The sequence below is a fragment of the Coturnix japonica genome, chromosome 1 (genome assembly GCF_054131305.1).
Source record: "Coturnix japonica strain WE chromosome 1, WE-NBRP24, whole genome shotgun sequence".
Taxonomy (NCBI): Eukaryota; Metazoa; Chordata; class Aves; order Galliformes; family Phasianidae; genus Coturnix; species Coturnix japonica.
In genome coordinates, this window is record NC_140663.1 from 103,793,505 (window position 1) to 103,817,536 (window position 24,032).

Consider the following 24,032-nt stretch of genomic DNA (forward strand, 5'->3'; position numbering starts at 1 on the left):
GCGCGGTTTTAGCCGTCGCACACTCACCTCCAGGACTTTGCCTCACACGGGGCACCATTTGTTACCTCGATCTGGTAACCTGGAGAGTCAAGTCCCTTTGTGAATGTGTATCGACGGCCCCGACCAAGTCACAGCTGTTTGTTACACCATTATGGTGAGCGGTAAAATGGCGTTTATTGGAATGTGAGGGTCCCTTATATAGGTATCCAGTTTCATCCTTATCTTTTATACATATGCATGATCCAGCAGGGGAGGGCCTATCACGTTACATCCTGAGGGTCCGATTTCGCCTAATACAACAATACTCCATCAAGAACTTTGTATGTAGCAAATCCTGCTTAGCTTTTCTCACTGGCTTTGTGCTTTTCAGGAATGTTATCCCTCAAGAAGCCAGTGATTTCCCTTTTATTTCAAGAAGAGCCATGTAGAAGCGGGTCAGATTTGTGAAGTATTCCAAATTGGCTACAGACTGCAGCTTTTGCAGTTGTTTTTTTTTCTGGGATTTCATAGCACTGATTGACAGCTCTGTCTCTATTGGGCTCTCCTAAGTTTTCTGAGAGAAGTAGTCTATTTGTTGTGCTTGCTGGTGGGAAGCTTTCTTGGAAAAGAATTCTCCCATCTTTTCTAAAGGTGATCCTCATTAGTTTCGCATTGTGTTGAGGAATATGATTTAGCTGGGAAGTATTGGTAATGGTTGGACAAATGATCTTCCAGGTCTTTTCCAACCTTGATAATTCTGTGATTCTGTGATTCATTCATTAGGTTCTCATATTCATCTCATTACTTCTGGAAAAGTCATTGTATATCCAACCTTTAGAAAATCTTTCAAATTGCAACAAGTATAGCCCTTGACATAGAATATAGTGACATAGTATCACAGATCATAAACGCTGGTTGGACTAGATGATCTTAGTGCTCTTTTCCACCAAACCACCACTGTGCCCACTAACTCACATCCTTTAGTGATGTGGGCCCAGCAAGACCCAACTGTGGTTAGTAGTTTTGCATTTGTCTTTTATCCAGATAGTATTTATCCTGTTGATTAATTCAAAATTAGGATCAAAATGTTGGACTGGCGCTTGGGAATGAAACAGAAGCTGATGTTGCCTCGTGTTCATAGCAGTTGGAGCTCGATTTGGCAGGGCAGTGCTTACTGTGCTTTGTTTTTTGTGAGCCTTATTCATCAGTTTTTTCACGTCTAGAAATGGAAAGGCAGAATCAATTTTAGATGAGAAAAAAAGGCTTAGTCAGTCATTATTTATGAATATAGTTACTGTTAATAAAAGAAAAAAACCCAACCAATGAAGCGAACAAAAAAATAGTTGATGCTTTAGGCTGAATATTTTAATGCCATCATCTGTGGCATGTGAGGTCTGTTAGCACTAGTACAGGCTGCCCAGGGAAGTAGTGAAGTCTCCTCTGGAGATATTGAAGACCCGCCTGGACGCCTACCTGTGTGACGTGGTGTAGGGAGCCTGCTTTGGCAGGGGGGTTGGACTCGATGATCTCTAGAGGTCCCTTCCAACCCCTACAATTCTGTGATTCTGTGAGATGCCCAGTATGAGAGTTAGGGTGAAATGTGACTAGTCTGTAAATTTTCTGAAGTGTTATTTTGATAGAGTGCAAGAGTTGAAAATTAACCTTCCCTAAGCTGCCGGCAGCATGAGGCTGAAACGAGCATTTCAAGGCAGTTAGCTCACAAGGCACCTTTCCATAGGTTTCATTTAAAATTTAGCATTCTAAAATATTCATTTTTCCCTTACACAGAATGAATATGCACAGATGTTTAATTCTTTGTAGAGAAGAGGTAAATTGTTTGCACTTGAAAATTGAAGTGTGACTGTCTAAAAATCAACCCTGTAATAACCCCATGATATCTTCTGGTTGAGTATTTATATCGTTAGGGAAATTTTAATAGAATAGATTTTCTAACAGTGTAATCGACAAATATGCTTACATTATTATTTTTTTTTTCCTTACAAATTCCAAATAAAGATTAGAACAGAATACACCAGGAATACTGAGATGACTCTTTAGACATAAATGATTAATGTGGACGTGTACAGCAGAAGTCTGTTATGCACAGGGTGATGTGAATTGTACTGAAACATCAGAGAGTTTCTTGATCTGCTGATTAAGTTTTCTTGGAAATGTGGTGGCTGTTGGATTCACAGTATCAAGAATTGTAGGGGTTGGAAGGGACCTCTAGAGATCATCGAGTCCAACCCCCCTGCCAAAGCAGGCTCCCTACACCACGTCACACAGGTCGGCGTCCAGGTGGGTCTTGAATATCTCCAGAGAAGGAGACTCCACCACCTCCCTGGGCAGCCTGTTCCAGTGCTCCGTCACCCTCACTGTAAAGAAGTTCTTCCGCACATTCATGCGGAACTTCCTATGCTGTACTTTCATCCCATTACCCCTAGTCCTGTTCCCACTCACTACTGAAAAGAGACCAGCCTCACCACTATGGCTCCCACACCTCAGGTATTTATAAACCTGGATCAAGTCCCCTCTCAGCCTTCTATTCTCAAAGCTAAACAGACCCAGTTCGCTTAGTCTCTCCTCATAGAGGAGATGCTCCAGGTCCTACATTCTGGTACATTGCTCATATGTTCTTTTTAAGGAAAGATGTGAAGGGGGTGTTGGAAGTCAGCAGATACAAGAAGGTACTTTGTGTCACCTACTTCTCTGTTTTTTTGTTTTTTTTTTATTTTCTTGGTTTTTCATTTGTTTTCTCTCTCACTTCTCCCTGAAGAAACTGTAAGTGCATGCATGGACCTTTCAAACAGATTTTCAATGTATAGTGGCACATTCAGTTGAATTCAGTGGAATGTAGGACATATATACAGAAAATTCTTACACAGTCTATTTTTTTTTTTTCTTTTTGCTGCTTTGGATTGAAATTTAATCGTTGTTCATTCAGATACTAAAAGGTTTCTGTATTATGTAGTAACTGCCCTTATCTTGTGGCACTTCAAAATGTTTATAACAACAGCAGCAAAACTAGAGCTTTCTTGGAAGGACTAGAAACGGTATTTTGTTAAATCAACACTTTCTGAACCCATAAAATGATGTTATTCATTCACCCTTTCTTTTTCTGCTCAAAGGTGAACCACAGAATGGTTTGAATGGTTTGGGTTGGAAGGGACCTCAAAGCCCACCCACTCCTCCCCCAGCTGTGGGCAGGGCTGCTCCCCACCAGCTCAGGCTGCCCAGGACCCCATCCAACCTGGCCTTGAGTGCCTCTAGGGATGGGGCACCACAGCTTCTATGGGCAGCTGGGCCAGTGCAAATAATATACATAGATAAATAGGAAAAAGAACTTTACAAAATTCTGCATATTTTAAAACCAGTTGTGAATTTTAAATCAATCCATGTGTTATTCTGAAAATGAGCCATGTGTATAAGTCTTTTTTTAATTTAGAAATGAAAATAATCATTTTTATTTATTTATTTTATTTTATTTTATTTTATTTTATTTTATTTTATTTTATTTTATTTTATTTTATTTTATTTTATTTTATTTTATTTTATTTTTAAATGCTGCAGTTTAAACTGACTGTGGAAAATCCAGAACACCCCGTTGCACCTGGACTTCAAATCAAAGCTTTTGTAGAATATTGTCCTGAGACTGAACAAGATCTTGAAGATAGTCTGCGTCTTTTAATAGAAGAAGACATAGTTGATATCCCTCTGATTGGGTATGCCAGTTAAAACTGATATTCTGCTGTTACTGTTTTCAGTTTAATCTTGTGGGGAGTTCATGCCTACTAAGTGATTAATCAATTGCAAAGCAGTTCCCACCTGTCCAATGAAATCAACATACTGGATGAGGCTCTTAAGTAAATAACAGAAATAATTTGTCATTACTCACTTCCTGTGCTGTAATATATTTTATAGAATCCATGTGAAATTCCTATAGAACAAGAAGACCAAATTGAAATGGACATGCATGTATTTTCTCTGCTTTTAGTTATGGCAGCTGATAATGAAATATGGTGAATGTCAACTTCTGTGTTGTAACTGACTCAATATAGTGAAAGCTTTTAAAATTAATTAAAGTTCTTTGTACCACAATAATGTATTTGAAACTAAATAGAAATGTTTTCATTCTGTTTTGCCTAAATGCCTGAGGATAATTTGTACTAAAGTTGCAGTCATTTAACAGCTTGATAGATAAGCTTTTCTATGTGTCCTCTATATATGCTACTGTGCTAAAGTGAGCTGTGTTAGTAGGACTACTAGAAGAAAAGCAGAACTCTTTCCATTGTGGTACCTGATCAAATTCCTTAAATATACAAATTTATTTTCAAGCTTTGGGAGAATATAACCATGATTTCCCCCCCCCCCCCCCCCCCCCTTCTTTTTGCAGGTTAGCTCCATGCTGTTATCTGGAAACCAAGACGGAGGTTGATTTTGGTACAGTGATGGCAAGCGGTAAAGTAATTAGTGAAGAGATTAGTATAGCTAACCATGGATCAGCGTCAGGTAAATGTTTAGTATGCATTAAATTGTGGAAGTATTTCGTTTTGGAAAATGCAATCTTATGCAGATTCTGAGTTACACATTTAATGAGTATTGTGGCTTTATGAGTTGGGTTTTCATGGCAAGGTTTTGGTAGTGGGAAGAGCAGCTCTGGTGGCTGCTATGAGCAGAGCCTAGCAGTGCCCCATGTCAGAGCAGCATGGCTTGGAGTGCCGCAGCCTGCAGGAAGCCTGTGAGGGGTAAGCATGGGAAGGACAGCATCCTGTGGGAGGGATGTCACATGGAGCAGAGACAGAGAGTGACTGAGAAGGAATGGCAGAGATGAAGCCAAATTGTCTGACTGCAGATCCAACTCCCAGTTTCCCTGCCACTCAGGGGTAAGAGGCAGAAGAGGGTGGATGGAGGGAAGGTGATTTTGTTTTTACTGTTTTCAGTAAGCAATAAATTTAATCAATCTCACTTATGCTCAAATTTTGCCTATGCTCCCTCTGCTCATGACAGTAATTGTCCCTATCTGAACCTGTAGGGTTCCCTGCCCACCCTCAATTTTGTTTTCTCCCTCTGTCCTAATGAGGAGGAGTGAGAGAGTAGTGTGGTAGTGCTGAGCTCCCTTTCTGAGTTAAATCACCACTGTTCTATTAATGGTCCATTACTTCTGTAGGCAGTATAGAAGTACTGTTTGCTCAGGGAAAAAAACATGAGTTTAGCAAGTTGTGAAATTCTTTCAGATCTTTTCTCCTGAATCATGTCTGATAGATATTTTTATAAGTTTCTCACTGGCTCAGTATGCCCAGAATAAATAATGGTGAATCACCTCTGCTTTTGTTTTGTGTGTTGTCTTTGTGATTCTCTAGCTAGATTCCACTAGCTGTCTGTTGAATAAACAAACACAAGCTCCCTGTACTTTCAAAATCCTCTGGAATGGGAATCGAACCATATACGTTATGAGAAGTTAATGAGAGGTTTTTCCTCTTTCTGCCGTAGCATTTGAAATCATAATGCTCTCAAATCATTCAAATTCTTCAACTTCTGTGAGGGACAGTTCTAAGGATTATAAGAAACATGAAGACTGGAGTGTAAGAAAATGCCCATGTGATCTACATAGTCTCTCTGACTGCCTTTTTTTCCTAGAAAAAGCTGAAGATACCTTTCCTTAGAAGTTAGGTGGGCCTCACCTGGAGTCTGCATCCAGATGTGAAGTTTCCTACAGGAGAGACATGGACTTGTACAATTAGAACAGAATTTATTTGTATCAATCAAAACAAACAAAAGTGGATAGTTGTTGAGTATGTTTTAAGTCTGCCAGGTTAAAGGTAATTAAAACAAACTCAGCGAAACCAAAACCTGTTTACCTGTGACAGTGTGGCTTGGATAGTGTCTGTGGTAAGACAAGTATATAGGCATAGGCTGAAATGCTCATGTGAATATTATTTAAAGTAACTTAGAAGAATCCAAGGTGCGTGCTTAAAATATAGGGTTTTTATTTTACAAGTGGATTTGACTATCAAGTCTTGCAGTGTACTCATGTTGTGAATTCATTTATTAACAGTAATGAGCTATGTGAAAATCTTAAGCCAGGGGTAACAACCAGTTTAAAAGAAGACGGTATGATCATTTGAATAATGTTAACATGCCACAAAAGAGGAGTTTATGAGCGCTTCTACATTAACAAGGTTTCGTGTCAGCATTTCAATATATTCCACGTTACAGCTCTATAAGTTTTTCAAGGCTCTACCTAGTTGGATTGCTAGGAAGTTAGGAGAAAACTAAATAATTTTATTCTGCTTGACCTATGACTGACTAGAATTTGTGATGAAAACACTTTCTTCACTACTTTTTTTTTTAAATATAGATACTAACTTATTAGTTTGAGGAATGATAATTAGATAAATAAGATTATATAGCATATATTAGTTGCAAATGCATTCATAACTTAGGTAATGTGAAAATTTTCATTCGGTATAGGAACTATCTTTACTTATAAACACTGCTGCATGGTACATACAGAAGCCTGTCATTTGTTATTCTAAATGTTTAATGGAGGTATATCTACAAATTTAATATTGTTTAATGTATTGTTTCTTTTAGGTTCATTTAAAATATCATATAATGGGGACATTCTGGTTGGCATAGAACCTACCAGTGGAGTGGTAGAGCCCGAATCTTTCAAGGTGGTTAAAGTGCAGATCTGTACAGATGTACCAAGAATCATTAATGAAATGATAAAGTGAGTGTATGACTGATATAACTGCAGTCTGTAAATTACATTTTTGTCTGTTATTAATTCTAAAACAAACAAACAAACAAAATCTTGCAAATTTCGATTCCCAATTGCAGTATTGATTTTTAAATTATATTATTAAATTCTACATGATTGCTGATTATTTCAGTGTTTTAATAGTAATTGCAAAATATTTTATAATAAATGAAATCAAGTGGCGTTGTCAACACTTACACACATGCTATATATAAATAAATATTTAATTTATATAATAACCAAATAGGGCAGTATTGAAAGTCTTAAAAGGAGTCAGTGACAGGAATTTTACTTGGAGAATTGGTATAGGTCTTAGTTATTTCCATTTACCTTTTCTAAGCATTTAAAAAAAAAATCTCTGAGCACAACCAAAATTCTCAGAGGAATTCTATTGTATTTTTGTAAAAATTATTTTCTGTTTTGGTGAATCCAGTAACTGGAAGCTGAAAGATGACATTCAGAGAAGCTGAGGTCTTCTTGAACCTCCACTATGGCATGATATATCTGACTATTTCCAAAGCAACGATTTTTCAGCTCTGAATATATTGAAAAGAAGAGTTGGTTCTATTAGAATGGTGCATTACAATACTACATTTGATTCTTTTGCACAGTAAGAACAAAGATTGTTCCAGTAGAAAAAGAAAGATTTATACAATATCTATATGGTCCTTTGATGTTTATTGCTGTCATGAAGCTCAGGCATTCAGGAATGAACAATACCAGTTCTATACACTCGTCTTGGATGAACTTCTAGCTCCAGTTTTCCAAGATAAAATTACATGTATACACCACCATGGGTTTCCAGTTACAAAAATTGACAGAGGAAAAGGAGAAGCTTATCATTTGTGGACACCTGCTGCTTCTCAGATGCCATCCCTATTGTTTGAAACAACAGTGTGCCAACACAATAGAGAAGAGGAGGGGGAATAAAGGAAAAAAATGGAAAAATTCCCCCAAGTCTTATATTGCAATGTGTGATTTTTATTTTATTTTTGTGATTGGTGATATACCTGCTAGGTACTGTACATCAAGTATACTTTTTTTTGTTTTTATTATCTACTGGAAGATAATTTTAGTTTAAATGTTTTGATTTCAGTTTGGGTAGGTTCTAAGGAAAAACAAAGTGATGATTTCTAACATTTCTCTACTATAATTTGCTACTTTTACTAACAGAGTGGAGGGCGAAGGAGGTTTCTACATGGAAGTACAGATCAAAGCTGTTGTTGTAGAACAAGTTCTTAGAGTTCTAGGAGGGCCTTCTGGAAATGTATTGGAATGCATTAATTTTGGATCAGTTTATTTTGGGTCTTCAAAGACTGAACAAATATATTTATACAATGATAGTCCAGAGAGTATGGACTGGGTAGCAGTACTGGATGACAATGCTGCTGGAGGAGAGATGGTAAGAAAAAAATGTATATATATTCTTAGTTAAAAGCTTATTTCTGTTTTTGCATTTCTGTTTCTCCACATTCATCTTCTAACTGCAGTTGTGATGTCATACTGTATCCTGATTAATAAACTTACTATCACTTCTCCTTTGCAAAAGTTACTGTGTTTTTACTTTGGAATTAAGTTCTTTTCATGTATTTGTTTCATCATGTGACATTGTCACGTTAAGAATGTTAAATGTGGTCCTTTCTTCCTCCTCACCTCCTTTTATTTATTTATTTCCTTATTTATTGAGTGGTTTTGCTGAATGCATTTGTTGTGATTTAGAAGTCGTCAAAACATACTTTAGTATTGCAGAATGTTGAATGCTTACAGTTTCAATTGTTTTTTTCTTTTCTGTGACAGTGAAGTCATCTGAATAACCATCCACTTAAAACAGCAACAATGAAAACATTTATGGAAAATTAGTTAATTAGCTGCATGATTTGGAAATATGTCTTACTGGTATTCCTTAGGTTGCATCTTTTTACTTGTGAAAGTTACAAGTCTTCATAGTGGAAAAAAAAACATCAAACAAAAACAGTTGAGAACATAAAACATCAAGCTGAGCTGCTGACATACCCATATTTTGATTTTTCTTTTAGGGAACAGATCTACAGAAGAGTGCAGATGCTGTTTTACAAGATTTAAGCTTCATAAACAAAACAAGAGATTTAGATGTTTCCACCTTGATCTGGTGCATTCCTGATCAGGGAACCTTGCCACCTTATAGGAAGTCCATGGTTACACTTTGCTTTTGTCCAAAGTGAGTGAGTGGTCCAAATTACAAATGTACTTCGGCTGTTGCATCCTTGGGTGAATTTACAGACTGGGTAAGGGGAGTCTGCATAACAGCCCTGCAGAAAGGGATCTGGGGTTCTGGTTGATGAGAAGTTGATTATGAGTCAGTAGTGTGCTGTGGAAGCAAAAAGGGCCAACTGTAGTCTGGGGTACATCAGGCCTCCTGTTAGCTGGGCAAGAGAAAGGATTGTCCCAGGCTGCTCTGTGCTGGTGAGCCCTCAGCATGTGCGCAGTTTTGACTAGCATGGTATAAGAAGGGCATGAAACTATGAGATAGCATCAAAAGGGGGACTTCAAAGGGGTCTAGAGACAGATGAATAGCAGCTGAGGTCCCTTGATGTGTTCAGCCCAAAGCAGAGGAGCTGATGGAGGCCTGATGGCAGCTGCAGCTCCTCACAGGGAGCAGAATGGCAGCACTGAACTCTGCTCTGTGTGACAGTGACAGGGCCTGAGGGAACGGCATGGAGCTGTGCCAGGGGAGGATTAGATTGGGTGTTAGGAAAAGGCTCTTCAACATATGGTGGATGGACACTGGCACTGGCTATGTAGAGCCAGAAGCTGGACTCAGTAATCCTTGTGGGTATCTTCCAACTTGGGATATTCTGATTACATGGTTCTGTAAAGTTAAGTCTGAAGTAGCTTTTTTGGAGATGTTTTATAATTTACAAAAGATGCCTTTGGACCAGGAATTGAGTAAGCTTATTGTGAGATAAGAATAATATTAGTAGATATTACAAAGGGAATGAATTACTTCTCCAATTAAATGTGTTAAATCTCTAAAGATTCAGAAAGTTCTGTAGTCAAATGCCTTTTTTCAGGACATTAGACTTATTTCATAAAGTTATCATGTATGTGCAGCAGTATGAAAGAACAGATATTTCATCACCAAGAGACAAAAACATTTTGGGAGAGCTTTCTTTGTAATTAAAAAGTAGTAGGCATAATGGAACATTTCTCTTTCAAACGAAGAAGAAAACAGGAATTGGAATGAACACTTTCTCTTACTGAAACTTTTACTGGCATATAAGTGGTTTATGTGCATGTAATCCTTTGAAAACTAATGTAAAAATATGTGAATGATAAAGATATCTTATAACTAGCATCATAAGCATACGGATATTGCTCAGTTAATTATGTTATATTTCCATTTTTTACAGAAAGTATAAAAATGTTTTTTCAGCCTGTAATCAATAGTAAAGAAGCTGAAGTAGATGATAAAAACTAAGATTTTTTTGTTTGTTTAGGATATTTTTGCTTTTTTTTAAATTAAAATAAAAAAGGTCTTGTAATTAGAGATCATAACTCTTACAGGAAATTTAAAGGGGCCTTCATAGCAAATGATTCATCACCAAAACAAGATTATATATTGTTTCTGAGATTTGAGGCTGCTGGTAAAAAAGATCTGCAGACCCCCAGTGATGGCACCACACCAAATACAAGTATGTTATGGAAGTGTATAGTCACTGTATAAGGATGATGAAATTGTGTATCTTGATTTTTTAAAATTTCTTCTTCTACCACTTAACAATGTTATAGGAAGCTTTTATGCCTTAGCATCAAAATCTGTTGTGAGTAGAAAGAGTTGAATGTATTCATGCATGCCATGAATTTATCTGTTGGTAGTGAACAGCTAAAATGTAATATATAAATTTGCAAGGGAGGAGACAAACACCAAGAGCCATCTGTAAGTCAATATCACTTGGGTTACACAGCTTTTCATTTTGAGGATGAAAATATAGTCATTTGAATTTAATAAAAGAACAATTTATTATCTAGCAGCCATTATCAATAAGCATGTCTATGTTCAAATCTTACAGAAAACTGCTTCATAAATCATAGTGTCTAGCAGTATTATTTTGCTTTTACAACTATTCAGTTACAGTGTGACATGTCTTGCTGGTATGGCAATAGATTTCTGGGGTAATGTATGGGTGGTGGTGGTTGTTGTTTAATTACTATTTTTTGTTTGTGTGTATTCCTAACACAGAGAATCGTCCTAATTGCACAGAATTGGCTGTGACAGGTACTGCTCTTCCTGTCATACTAACTTTTAATCCAGGACCTGTAATTAAGTTTATGGACTGTTTCCTGGGTGAACAAAGACAAGTTTTGTGGACACTCAAAAATGAATCTGAGTCTCTTCCAGTGAAATTCAGTTTCCGCAAGACTGCTCACTTTAATATTTCTCCTGATAAAGGAAAAATAAAAAAAAATTCTACTAAGGTAATTATCTCTTTCTCATATATTATATACATATGTAGATTATTTTACATGGATCAGTAGCGGAGTTTTTTTAAAGTAAAAGAGAATAATTTAATTTCAGCAGCTATGATATTTAATATCAGCTAAATGCATATTTTTTTTTCTCCTTATGTAATTTAATGATCTTTCCTGTATCCCAGGAAATAGCAAGTGATATTTTAAACTTGTAAAAGACAATTATAGTAGTAAGAAAATTTTAATAGAGTCCTAGAAGGGCTTAGGTTGGAAGGGACCTTAAAGATATTCTGGTTCCCGCTCCCTTGCAATGGGCAGGGCTGCTACACACCAGTTCAGGCTGCCCAGGGTCCTATCCAAACTGACCTTGAATCCCTCCAGGAATGGGATACCACAGCTTCTCTAGGCAGCTGTGCCAGCACCTCTGTGTAAAGTATTTCCTCCTAATATCTAAACTTCCCCTCTTTTAGTTTTAAAGCCATTCTCTTTTTTCCTCTCATAATCAGACCATGTAAAACGTCGGTAACCCTCTTGTTTTAAAGCTCCTTTCTTGTTCTGAAAGGCCACAATAAGGTTGGTGTTTTACTATGTAAGTAAAATGAATTTGTGTCCCCCCTCTGCATCTGCTTGAATAGCTCCACATTTTTCTTTTATAGCGGGTCCAAGTCCTGGACACAGGACATCAAATGGGGCCTCATGAGGTCAGAGTAGTAGGGAACGCACACTGCTGGCTCTTGCTGATCTTTTTGTCCTCCAGGACCCTCAAGTCCTTCTTGGAAGGGCTGCTCTCAATGTCTTCTCCCAGTCTTTGCATATATTTGGGATTGCCCCAACCTAAGTATAACACCTTGCACTTGGCCTTGTTGAGCATCTTTGGGTTCACATGGACTCGCTTTTCAAGCCTGTCCAGGTTCCTCTGGATGTCATCCCATCTATTGTGCAAACTGTATCACTCAGCTTGGTGTCAGCAACAAGCTTTCTGAGAGTGGACATGATCCCACTATTTGGTTTGTTTTTAAAGTTACTGAAGAACATTGGTCCCAAGATAGACCCACGAGAAAGCACCACTTGTGACTGGCCTCCACCTGGATATAGAACCATGGAAAGCAACCTTCTGTGTATGACAATCCAACCATTTCTTTATGGACCAAATAGTCCAGTCTTCATACCTCTTCAATTTAGAGATAAAGATGTGGGGCAGAACCATGTCAAAGACCTTGCACAAGACCAGGTGGATGACATCAGTTGTCCTTCCTTTGGTTACTGATGCTGTCACTCTATTGTAGGAGACCACCATATTAATCAGGCACGATCTGCTCTTGGTGAAGCCATGCTGTCTGTCTTGGATCACCTCATCTCACATGTACCTTAATATATCTTCCAGGAGGATTTGCACCGTGAACTTTCCAAGCACAGATGTGAGGCTCACCATTCTGCAGTTCCCTAGATATTCTTTTCTGCCTTTCTTGAAAATGGGAATGATGTTTCCCATTTCGGCCTCCTGAAGTTTAGGGTCCTGATTCTGCTCTCTGCCAGGCTCGTTTTCCTTGAGATCACAAACTGAATGAGGGTGTGGTCACTGTAGCCCATGCTGCCTTCAGTTTTAACCTCTTAACGATCTTCTCTGAATTGGTGATCATCAGGTACAGTAATGTTTCTTCTCTGGTTGGTCTATGTGATACCCAGACCAGGAAGTTATTATCAACAGACTTCAGGAGTCTCCTTTTCTTGCCACTCACTGTGCTGTTTTCCCAGCAGATATCCAGATGGTTAAACTCACCCCCCTCCACCAAAAGTGAGAGCCTGCCCTTCCTACCTTACCTATCACTTTTAAAAAGCTTGTAGCCCTTAATCATAGCATTCTAGTTCTCTGGTTTGTCCTGTGTTTCTGTGGTAGCAATTCGATCATAGTTTTCTAGTTGCACTATGGTTTCCATCTCCTGCTTATTTCTCATGCTGTGTGCATTGGTGTAGAGACATTTCAGCTGGGCTATAGGCCACATTAGCTGGGCTATAGGCCACATTACCTTTCTGAAGGAGCTCCTCCAAAATCATTTTACTTACATTTTTCCTGGATTTAATTTTTTGGCATTTTACTATCTTGAGAAGAGTGAGCCCTTGCAACACTATTTTCATTTCCTTTAGTTTATTGCAAGTACTTGAGTAACATAGTATTTCTTTAATATAAGAAGCTATGCTAAATTTAATTTGAATATGGAAGCAATTTAACAAACCTGTCATTTGGGACATGAAAAAATAGTTTATCTCAGAAATGAACTAGCAGGATTTTGCTGGTGTTCTATAGCATTGGTGTATATATGTGTGCATACGTGTTGTCATTGGCATACTTCAAAAGCACAGTGCTGAACACATCTTTAAAAACTAAACAGGAAGAATAGTGAATCCATTAAACAGAATTACATGTAGCTTCAGTATACTTTTTTCCTATGTAAGGTCTCATTAACCACTTTTCTTTTACAGGATTTTATATTTTCATTTTCTCCACATCAGATTGGAATATTTGAAGTGAAGCAGGTTATTGATATAATTGGTACAGAACTAGACAAGAATAATTTAAAAGTTTCAAAGACAAAATCTATTCACCAAATATATTTGGACCTTATCGGTGTGTGCAAATCTAAACCAAAAACTATTATATTCAGAATGAATCCCGGTAAGATCATAAAATCATATGTGATAAGTGATAAAATATTTTTTAAAATGCATTTTTGAAGATTTTTTACAATATTATTTTTAGTCTGTTTTTAAAAAATAATTTCTCTTTGGGATTTGAGAGAATGCTCAGCTGGACAGTGTATACCCAGAAAAGTATAAATGAATGCAAGGAAAGTGGCTTGTATTTTAACCAAGTGCAACTACTAAAGAATAACTTTTAATCATATTATTATTTAACTTTTATACATCAGTAAATGTTCTGTTTTTGGCAGTGATGCTGTTACACAGTGCTAATGTGTTTTAGTTTTAAGCTGTGAGAGAGGAGAAAGAGAGAGCACAGGACAAAGTCAGAAGGACAACAGGGTATTCCTTATTGTCTATATGTTACTACTAGATGAATTTGCCAGTTTATGGAGCCTGCTAGCTGTTCTGTGTCCTGTGGTTCTTCCCAATCTGTAAAGGCTGTGATAGCATAAAAATCTTTCAGAATATGTCCAGTGATTAGTTTGTATGTGTATTATTCACATTTTGTTTGGTAGAGATTTCAGGTCCTTATTAAAAATGTGTTTATAATACCATATTTTTAGTAGTTTTATAAGTTATATATAAGAATGGTTTGCATTGTAGAACAGCTTGAGCTGGGAGGGACTTTAATGACCATCTAGTTCCAGCTCCACTGCCATGAGTTGTGAGATCTTCCTCTAGATCAGGTTACTCGAAGGCACATCCAATTTCCCTTGAATGTTTCCAGGCACACACAACTTGGGCAACTTTTCTATTCCCTTTCTACCTTCAGAGTGAAGAACTTCCTTCTGATATCTAATCTAAGTCTCTCTCTCTTTTCACTTTTAATATTTTCTACTTCTAAAACTGCTTCCCTTTTTCCCATAATTGTCTCCTTCTATAAAAAGTTTCTAACTTTTTTAAGTACTGCAATGACATGTCCTCAGAGTTCTTCTCCAGAATGAGCAGCCCCATCTATCAGCCTTTCTTCACAGGTTGCCTAGTGATGTGGTTGATGCCCTGTCCCTGGAGACTTTCAAGGCGAGGCTGGATCATTCCCTGGGCAACCTGATCTGTCTGTGGATGTCCCTGTTCATTGAGAGAAATTGGACTAGATGGCCTTTAGAAGTCCTTTCCAACTATAAGGATTCTATGATTCTGTAATTCCCCCTTGGGGCTGCTCTCAATTCATTCTCTGAACAGCCTGTGTTTGTTTTTAGAATTACTCTGAACCAGGTGTGGGACCTTGCACTTGATCTTGTTGAACTTCACTTGGCTCACAGGCTCAACTATTAAGCTTCCTCCAGATGGGAGCACTTCTGCCAATTGAACTGCACAACTTGGTGTCATTAGTAAATTTGCTGAGGGTGCACTGTGTTCCACTGTTCATATTGCTAAAATGATGTTAAATATTGAAGCCATGTTGGCTGTCACCTCTTATTTTCTATGTGGGTTAGTATAGTCTGCATGATCTTATTGGGCATAGACGTGAAATTGACTGAGTTCCCCAGGTCATGTTTCCTCTTTTCCAGAAGGCAGAGACTTCAGCAGACTGCTACAACTTCTCAAATATAATGAATAGTGTCTTAGCAACTTAGTCCAGTAGTTTCCTTAGGATACTTGGATGCATCTCATCAGGTCCCATGTATTTGTATACATTCAGGTTTCTCAGGTGGTCTCCTGCAGTTGATGGTTCTTCATTCTTCCAGTCCCTGCCTTTGCCTTCTATTACTTGAGTGATATGGCTAGAGCACTTGCCAATGAAGACTGAGGCAAAAAAAAGTTCAGTACCTCAGTCTTTCCCATGTGAGTTGTAGCCAGCAGTCTATATATAACTTATGTATGCACATGTGGCATCCATACATAAGTATACATAAAATGTTTTTTTGAATATTAATAGTCATCAGAGTTTAAGCTTATTGATATTTTTTTGATTACTCTCTCACATTCAAAGCCCTTGATAACTGTCAGCTTTTCTAACTGCTGTTTTCTTAAATTCATTCATTCTGTCAGTCCTATTTTTTTTTTTTTCCCTCCAACTTGAAGGCTTATAAAGAACATTTTCTTGTTCCCTTCTCCCAGTCTGTGTGGATGCGTTTTTGTTTGTGTCTTTGGTGGAGTCAGGGAGGGTGAATGAATCTTCTTGTAAATTATTGCCCGTGCAGTGGAAGTGATTGTAATCAATCCTATAGCTTGGAGGATGGAAAATAGTGCCCAGGCTGGACACAGTACAGGTTGTTTGGTTTGCAACATAAACGTGTATATATATATATTTGACTATGGTGAAAGTAGTTGGCTCTTAGAATGGTCCTCTTATCCTAGGAAAGAGTAGTGGGATGGACAAATGCAATTGTTGGGCTGCTGAGTGGACTGTTATAAATTATTGGGTATTTTTCTTATGTAGTACTTTGAATTCTGATTTACAAGTACAAATATAAGTATTTAACACATTTTTTTGAATTTTAAGGTATAACACCAATGATTACCAATGCAACTGGGCAGTTTGTAGCAGATGACACGGGACAGTGTGCTCGTACTGCACCTATGGCAATACTTAAATCAACCCAAACAGGAATTCATACTCATCAAATAAACAGGAATTTTAAGGGGGATGCACTTATAGCTTTTCCTAATGACCGCTCAACCAGCATTCGACCTAGTGAACGAAATAAAAAGTACAGGTAACAAATTAAGAAAAAGTAATATTTGAAAATAAACATTTATGTATATGTTTCATGGTAGATCAAGATTGGTTACTAATATGACAGTTATTTTTTCAAACTATGTTCTTTAAAATTCATTGCAGTCTAGCAGACCTTGATCCTCTTGCACATACATTTATTGCCTTGACTTTTTGTGTGTGAAACTCTAAATGTAGCTATTACAATTTCAATTATTCATTTTGGTTGCATTTACAAGGTTAAATATTAATAATCAGCTGTATGTTCACAGTTAAATATATGTGTATAGCAAAATCAATGTATTTTAGTTCTAAGAAGACCCAGAATCATCTCATACAAATAACGAAACTAAAATTCTTTCTAAACTTTTAGGACTATTTTTACAAAGACTGAGAGATATAATTATATAGATCCAGAGTTTTCTTATACTGACTCTGAACTACTGTCAAAGGAAGCACATAAGGAATACTATGCTGATTTCATTTCTAGTTTAAGGCAGCGTCGCTTACAGAAAGATGTTACCAGGTAAGACTTTATTTAAAGGATAAATAAATATTTTGGGCTTTTATGAAATATATGTATATACACACACAGAATTCATTTAGCTGCACCAAAATTGTCACATCTAGAAATACTTATGGTTTTGATATTTTCATTTATAATGTATTCAGAAACAACATGAGTCAAATGATCATTTAGATACTCAGTGAGCACTTCCAGTGTAAAACTTATGTCCAGGGCTGTGCATCTTTAGGTAAAACTGAAAATGATCTCTAGGAAGAGTTGGTTATTTATCATTGCGAAAACATGCTGTTGATTATATTGGTTTCTTTTTTTAATATGTAAGAAATAATTTTTAATCAGCATGAATGGCTCACCTGCACATAAACCTAATTTGTGTAATGTGGCGGATAAGATCAAAGGATCGTGTTGGCATCCTATTCTTAATTTATACAAGTTTATAAAGTGAGAATTTGTTATTTACTTGGTGTGTTGTGGAGTAAAATCTACAGAAGCCAGACATGGCGGCACTGATGTTTTTAAGTATTTTTTAAGAAAAAAAATGAGGGGGAGGAAGCAAAAGCTTATGAAGCCTCCCTCTCCAAAAGAAAAGGTGAAGTTCTACCTTAAAGACTGTTAAGTTTGCAAAACCTGTTATTTAAAAATTAAGGGGTAGAAGGTTATTGTTGTATATGCACAGAACAATGTAAATTGAGATTACATCATGATTCAGACAAGGTCTGCCAGAGGTGAATGCATCATTATTTTTTTATGTGGGCACAGAGTATATGATTTTCTTGAAAGGAATGGTTTTGTGTAGTGCATGTGCTGCTTATGTGACTATAGACTTTTGTGACCATGGAATATTTAAGGTATTTCTTGAGGAGCAAGAGCAGAAATAAATATTTCAGTTTTCAGATGAATTTCATAGTTGTTATTGAACTTAGTTGTAATTTTCTAAGTATTTGATATGAAGCATCTGCCTAAGATTTCTGAAAGTTTAAAATCTGTTGGTTACAGGTTAAATTGACTGGAGTTTAACTTTGAGCAATAAAAGTTAATTGCTTGGGGAACTAGTCTGTAAGTTCAGGCATACACAGTTAAAGGATCCTTTGTAATCTTGGCAGTTGCTGTTTTTTCGGTATTTGACTTGACAACTTCATTGTTCTCTAAGGTTTACTTTAGGCATGATATAATATGTATGTTCTTGTACCCGTAGTGCTTGTAACGCATTTAGTGAAGCAGTATCCACAACTGTGCAACAGCCTAGTCCTTGTCTAAACAATATAATAAAAGACTATATTTGAGATTTATTTTATAGCGAAATATTCTTACTTAGTGTAATTTGTTATTAAAAAAAAAATATATATATCCAAGGTACTTTAATGAGAATACTCAAATACTTTAAATAGAACACTCAAAATTATTGATTTCCATACAATTTTTTTTCCCCCTCCTCTCCAGGCAGTTTCATATTTATGATAATTTTGTGAGCTTAGATTTGAAAACAGCAGAAAGGCTTATGTCACCAAAGATCTCAGTCACGGATTTTCCCAAGGAGAAGTTGCAGTTGAAAATGCTTTCTTCGAATGAGAATTGCCTATTAACTAGTCAAAAATTGGCAGAAAGTGCTTCAATCGAGGAAGTAAGTTGAGTGCTCGAGTAGTTATATAAGCATAATGTATTTACTCTATTAAAAGAGATTAAGAATTTTTATCCTGTCCTGAGAAGATGTCTTGTGTTTATCCCAGATTTGGAGTGGGCTTAATTCTGTGCCGTCTTCTATTCAAGAGAAGGATGACTGTAATCTAACTTTGACACCCAAACAACTTCATCAAATACTAGTTGGTAAGATTGTTATTCTTGTTATTAAATGTATACAGTTGTTATAAAAATGCTAATTTGTAGTAACACAAAGTGCTTCCTCAGTTTTTCATCTTTAATAGCTTAGTTCAGTGGTTTGATGTCTACAGTAGTGTTTAACAAAAGCTTTGTACTTATCAGACAATACAGAGGTAGAATTAGGCTTGGACATGTGAAAGGAGAGCCTCCTTTAAAGGCCAGTCCTGCTGTGGCCTATTATGGACAAATGAATGTAGCTTAATATAAGGCCTTCTCATACTATTATGGCTAGTTAATGCATAGTATCTAGACCAACAATAATATCAGCAAGACTCCTTGGAGTCCTCAGAATGTTTCTTAAAGATAACAGTGAACAGTAATACCTCAAAGTAAAACTTCTTCAAGATTTTCTTTCAAAATAATTCTTGTGGAATGCTCTGTGATGGGAAGAGTAACAACTTCTAAAGTCTATGAGGGTCTAATCTATTAACAGCACTTAGTAGTATAAAAGGTCTCTTTTAAGGTCATAGGGGCAGATCATATTATTTAAATGCAAAGTGAAAAATGTCATTGCTTCCTGGGTTGTCTTTTGAATTTTCAATGAAGCCAGAACTTGTACCTATAACTTGTGTGTATATATATCTCCATACTGATACACCTGGGGAAAAGTAGAATAAATTGAATACATTAATATAGACAAATGTTTAGGGTTTTGTAAAATATGTGATTCATGCAAAGGGCTTGAAGTCTGCAGACCAGCATGATGTGTGGTGATAGCAGTAAATACAGTAGAGATGATCATTTTATCACCATCAAATTACATGCTTCATAAAACCAAATTGTTAGGTGTCAAAGAACAAATTGAAAAGTTTAGTTTTATTTTGAATTGTTGCTTCTCAAACTACTTAAGTATCTGATTGAGGAAAAATTATATTTCAATAAACAGAATTTGTTCTGCTACTAATTCTGTGATCTGGAAGACTAAACTGTTTTGATGAAAATGTTTTAGTAGTAAATTAGTGTTGAAGATCTTCTTTCTAATATGTTCCAGGTCCTTCTACTATGAACTTTGGTGATGTCTGTGTGTGCTCTACAACTGCCAGAAAACTGCAAATCATCAATAACTTGTTGGTTCATATATGGATACAAGTTGAGATTGAAGCTGATGAATTGACGGTGGCAGGTCCATTGCATCAGGTGGTGCCTCCTCTGACAAAGACTCATTTTCCAGTAGAATTTAAATCAAAAATATGTGGAATATTTAAAAAGTAAGGCTTCTTATATTTGTCTTGATTTACCTTTTACGTTTGTATTAGTAGGAAAAAAAAACAACCAGTGGCTAGTTTAAAGTTGGTATAATTATGATAAAATTATGAACGTACACTTGTAGTAATTTCAATAACTTAGGCAGATTTACATTGAGTAATTTTGCAAGCATGTATAGCCATAGTGCCACAGGGAGAAAGAGTTTGGATTTTGCTAATTTAGTTCATTTCTTATGAGAAAATTTGTGAAAATACTGTGCTCCTTCTATTATATTCTTACCTCTTTGCATCTGTGCTCATATCATACACTTCTTCCTGGCTAAATATACAGACAAACCACCTACTAGATTTTTAGTATCAAGTTAAAACCCTCAGATTACTAATGCTATTGTGAAAGAGCAGTATGAAGTTGGTAATTCTTTGGGATGATCTTCACCAATCAGATGGTTTAAATTACATGCAAAACAATTACAGGTAACTTTTTCTTATCATTTTTAACTGTGCTCATGCTCATTTGCTTCATAATTGTCTTCCTAATGATTACACTTCATATAAATTCTACTTTGATTACAACATAACAAATACAGAAAAGCTACAGTAATGTATCTATATTTTTTTATGCTACAGAACTTTCACTTACACAATAAACAACAAACATCCTGGGCGTGTGCTGGTTACTGCAAACGTAGTGCCTGTTGAACTTCATCTGTCTGAGAGAGAATTGATTTTAAATCCTATTCCTGGCTACCTGGCAGAGACAGAATTTAGAGCAACAGTCAGAGTATACAATCCAAGAAACTGTACTGCTTGCTTTACTTGGAAACCTTTATCTACAGAAAAAGGAACTGCGTTTTCTATAAAGCCAACCAAAGGTATACTATACAATTACGATGTGTATCTTAAATGTCAGTAATCTTAAATAATGCAAACATTTATGTGATACTATAAATTCTGTTTTTATATTTAACATCAATATATTGCCAGGTAGTATCAGACTGTGGTGTGTTGGTACCAGGGCAGCTTTCCTGATATAAGCCCTACCATCACACCTTAAACACCAGTTTGATATTTCCATATCCAGCAAACAGGTTTTCTGTAACCATTTTTCTGAGCTTAATTTGTGGATATCTAACAAGTGATGCAGTGGCATCACACTGCTCATCAGGACATGAGACTTCCCAAAAGTGCTGTGTAAAAAAAGCTGCTAGAAGTTAACGTGGTTACTGTGAGTGACATGAGTATAGTTCAACCTAGGATTACTTTCCACTTTCAGTGTAAGATCAATGTGATGCTTTTATTTTTTTTTTTCCTTTGTGAAGTATTGTTATGTAGAAATAGGTTGGAGCTTTGTTATTTAAAAAAAACACAAACAAGAACACTACAAAACCAAAATGGTTTGGCATTGTTCAGTTCAAAAAAGATTTGGCTGAACAAGGAGCTTAGTGTGCTCTGATTGTTGAGAGGTAAGCTATTTTGAGTTCAGAGTCAACTGAAAGCAAGGAAAAGCATATGCTTCTTCTCAAAAGTTGTATTCTACAAGGATTGTCCTTTTAGTTGAGTAATTTCTGGCCAAAAATAAATATATAGATGAAATCTGAGTGTAATTTACTCTAAGGATTCTAATAAAATGAAATATTAAAGTTATCTTGAGAATTCAGAGGTTAATCTTATTTCATTCATTGTACTGTTTGGCATCTTTGATATGTTGGTTTTGTGTCAATTCTAATGTGCTTGTGTTATTTATAATTGCATAATTTGAGAATTGTAAATTTGTTTGATGTATTATGTAAATTCTTCACATTTATTTAGGCTTTGTGGATCCCTATAGTGACTTGGAGTGTGAAGTTGTTTGGCATCCAGGATTCAGCTCTGCAGAAGAAGGAGAATTTGATTTGTGTGTGTGTAAAGGAAACACAACTAAATTGAAATGTTTTGCAAAGGTAACACTTAATTCAGTGGGCTTACAGAAGAAAATCTCTTTAATAAGTAACTTCTTACATATAATTCCATGGCTGTATGTTCAAAAATATTTTAGTTTCATGTAACTTTTATTTCACACATTTACAAAAAGAATATTGTTTTAACGAATTGATGGCAAGACAAAGACACTTTTTCTTGTCTTTGATGGTATATCTCCTTTGGTATCCCAACTGAGTGTTCCCTGTCTTATGCTCTAATAGTTCTTGATTTACTTATATAAATAAACGAAGGTAGAGAGGTGGTATAACAGTTCTTTATGTGTATGTAGTAGGGATTCAAATGAAGGAGAAAGAAAATTAAAAAAAAAAAATAATTCAGAGTAGGAATAGCTTCACTGATTGGCTGTTATGTAATTTTGTCAGTCTCAAACTATTTTAAGGTGGTACAGAATAAACTTACAGAAGGAATCATATGAGAAAATAACAGATGTTCTGGAAAAGAAATTCAGCCTAGTTGAATCACTTGATATGCAATGTGACATGTGTCAGGAAGTATGAATGAGACTGATTTTATTTATTATAATTCTACCAACTGCTTGCTTTATAGTATTTCCATTTTGAATGCCAAGGAAACTTTTCCTTTTGATACATTTATCTATCTATCTATCTATCTATCTATCTATCTATCTATCTATCTATCTATCTATATATTTATTTTCTGAGCTTCATATGGCAAATTCCAAGACTTCAGAAGAATATCTAAAAGTATCTGTAAGTTAGAATTTTCATGGTTTTACTGCATTAAGATCTCTGAAGTATATTGTTCTGCTCACACATTTAGGATTAAAAAAATCAGGGAGCTTATGGTTTTAAATTTTCCGAGAATATTTTTATTTATCTCAGCTCAGAAATATATTAATGTTTGTATCTGATTGCTTTGAATCTAGATAGATTCAATAGATTTCAATAGATTGTGTAAATCTCATCATATACTTAACCTGTGTTTTTCTATTTGAGTAGTCACAATTTAAACATTTGCACAGATACGTCAGCTTGCTAGTTACTGAGAACAAAATTACAAAATTGGGCTGATTATTTATACTTTGTTATTTAGTTTGCTTTTTTTTTTTTTTTTTTTTTTTGATAGCTTGGTCCTACAAAAGTTCAGTTTATGGAACAAAGGGTACCCTTCAGTCATTGTCCATTGGTTTTACTTACTTGTAAGACTGCCACTCTTCAAAACAGAGGATACAATCATGCCTACTTCCAAGTAAGCTGAAAGTATTTTTAGCACGTTTTATGTCTTGATGCGGGGAGGAGGAAGGAGTTCATTTTATCAGATTATGTTACAATTTTGCATTCTCAGTCATTGGATATGAAATTACCTGTTTTCTGTCTAGTTTTTTGAAGAAAAAAAAATCTCTATGAAGAATTCTGTCCCTCTGCTTGTCTATCTTTCTATCCGTTACAACAAATCTGACAAGGCATTACTGATCGAGGAGATTCTGAAAGCTTCATGAAAATCAGAAGTGAAGGAAGAATCCCATATTCATGCACCTAATGAGGAGGCATTTAGTATGTGAGAAGTAATGGGTTGTCTATGTTTGCATTGCCCCCAGCAGATGTGATTACTAGGCTAACAGCTGAGAGGAAGGTAGACTGTATTATGATTTAGATAAGAGGTGAAAGAAATGCTGGAGTAGGTAAAGATATAAAACGTTATTTAGTAGGAAACCTAACCACATCAGTCCTTATGATCACAGAATAATTTGCTATACTTATATAGTGACTGATACTGCTTTCAGGAAAATCCTCAGAACTGTTGCTCATACTTTATTTTGGTACTATTTGATTAGCTTATTTTGATTTGTGCCAGTTGTGTTTGTTTGTTTATTGGATGTTATTCTCACAAGGTGAATCTTCATATAAAGGCTTTATGATAGATATCGTTTTT

General features: G+C 36.0%; 1 protein-coding gene across 1 annotated transcript in view; it reads left to right on the plus strand.

Moving 5' to 3' along the window:
• The window catches only part of CFAP47 (cilia and flagella associated protein 47), a 227,488-nt gene that overhangs the window by 4,672 nt on the left and 198,784 nt on the right, over positions 1-24,032 (plus strand). Inside the window, exons 2-17 of the mRNA XM_015884388.3 lie at positions 3,550-3,701; positions 4,373-4,488; positions 6,574-6,712; positions 7,916-8,144; positions 8,779-8,939; positions 10,286-10,413; positions 10,962-11,197; positions 13,673-13,865; positions 16,338-16,551; positions 16,924-17,076; positions 18,517-18,697; positions 18,804-18,900; positions 19,946-20,162; positions 20,787-21,031; positions 21,969-22,099; positions 23,226-23,348. Coding sequence (XP_015739874.2) covers positions 3,550-3,701; positions 4,373-4,488; positions 6,574-6,712; positions 7,916-8,144; positions 8,779-8,939; positions 10,286-10,413; positions 10,962-11,197; positions 13,673-13,865; positions 16,338-16,551; positions 16,924-17,076; positions 18,517-18,697; positions 18,804-18,900; positions 19,946-20,162; positions 20,787-21,031; positions 21,969-22,099; positions 23,226-23,348 — 2,715 coding nt within the window. The remainder of the gene's footprint in view (positions 1-3,549; positions 3,702-4,372; positions 4,489-6,573; positions 6,713-7,915; positions 8,145-8,778; positions 8,940-10,285; positions 10,414-10,961; positions 11,198-13,672; positions 13,866-16,337; positions 16,552-16,923; positions 17,077-18,516; positions 18,698-18,803; positions 18,901-19,945; positions 20,163-20,786; positions 21,032-21,968; positions 22,100-23,225; positions 23,349-24,032) is intronic.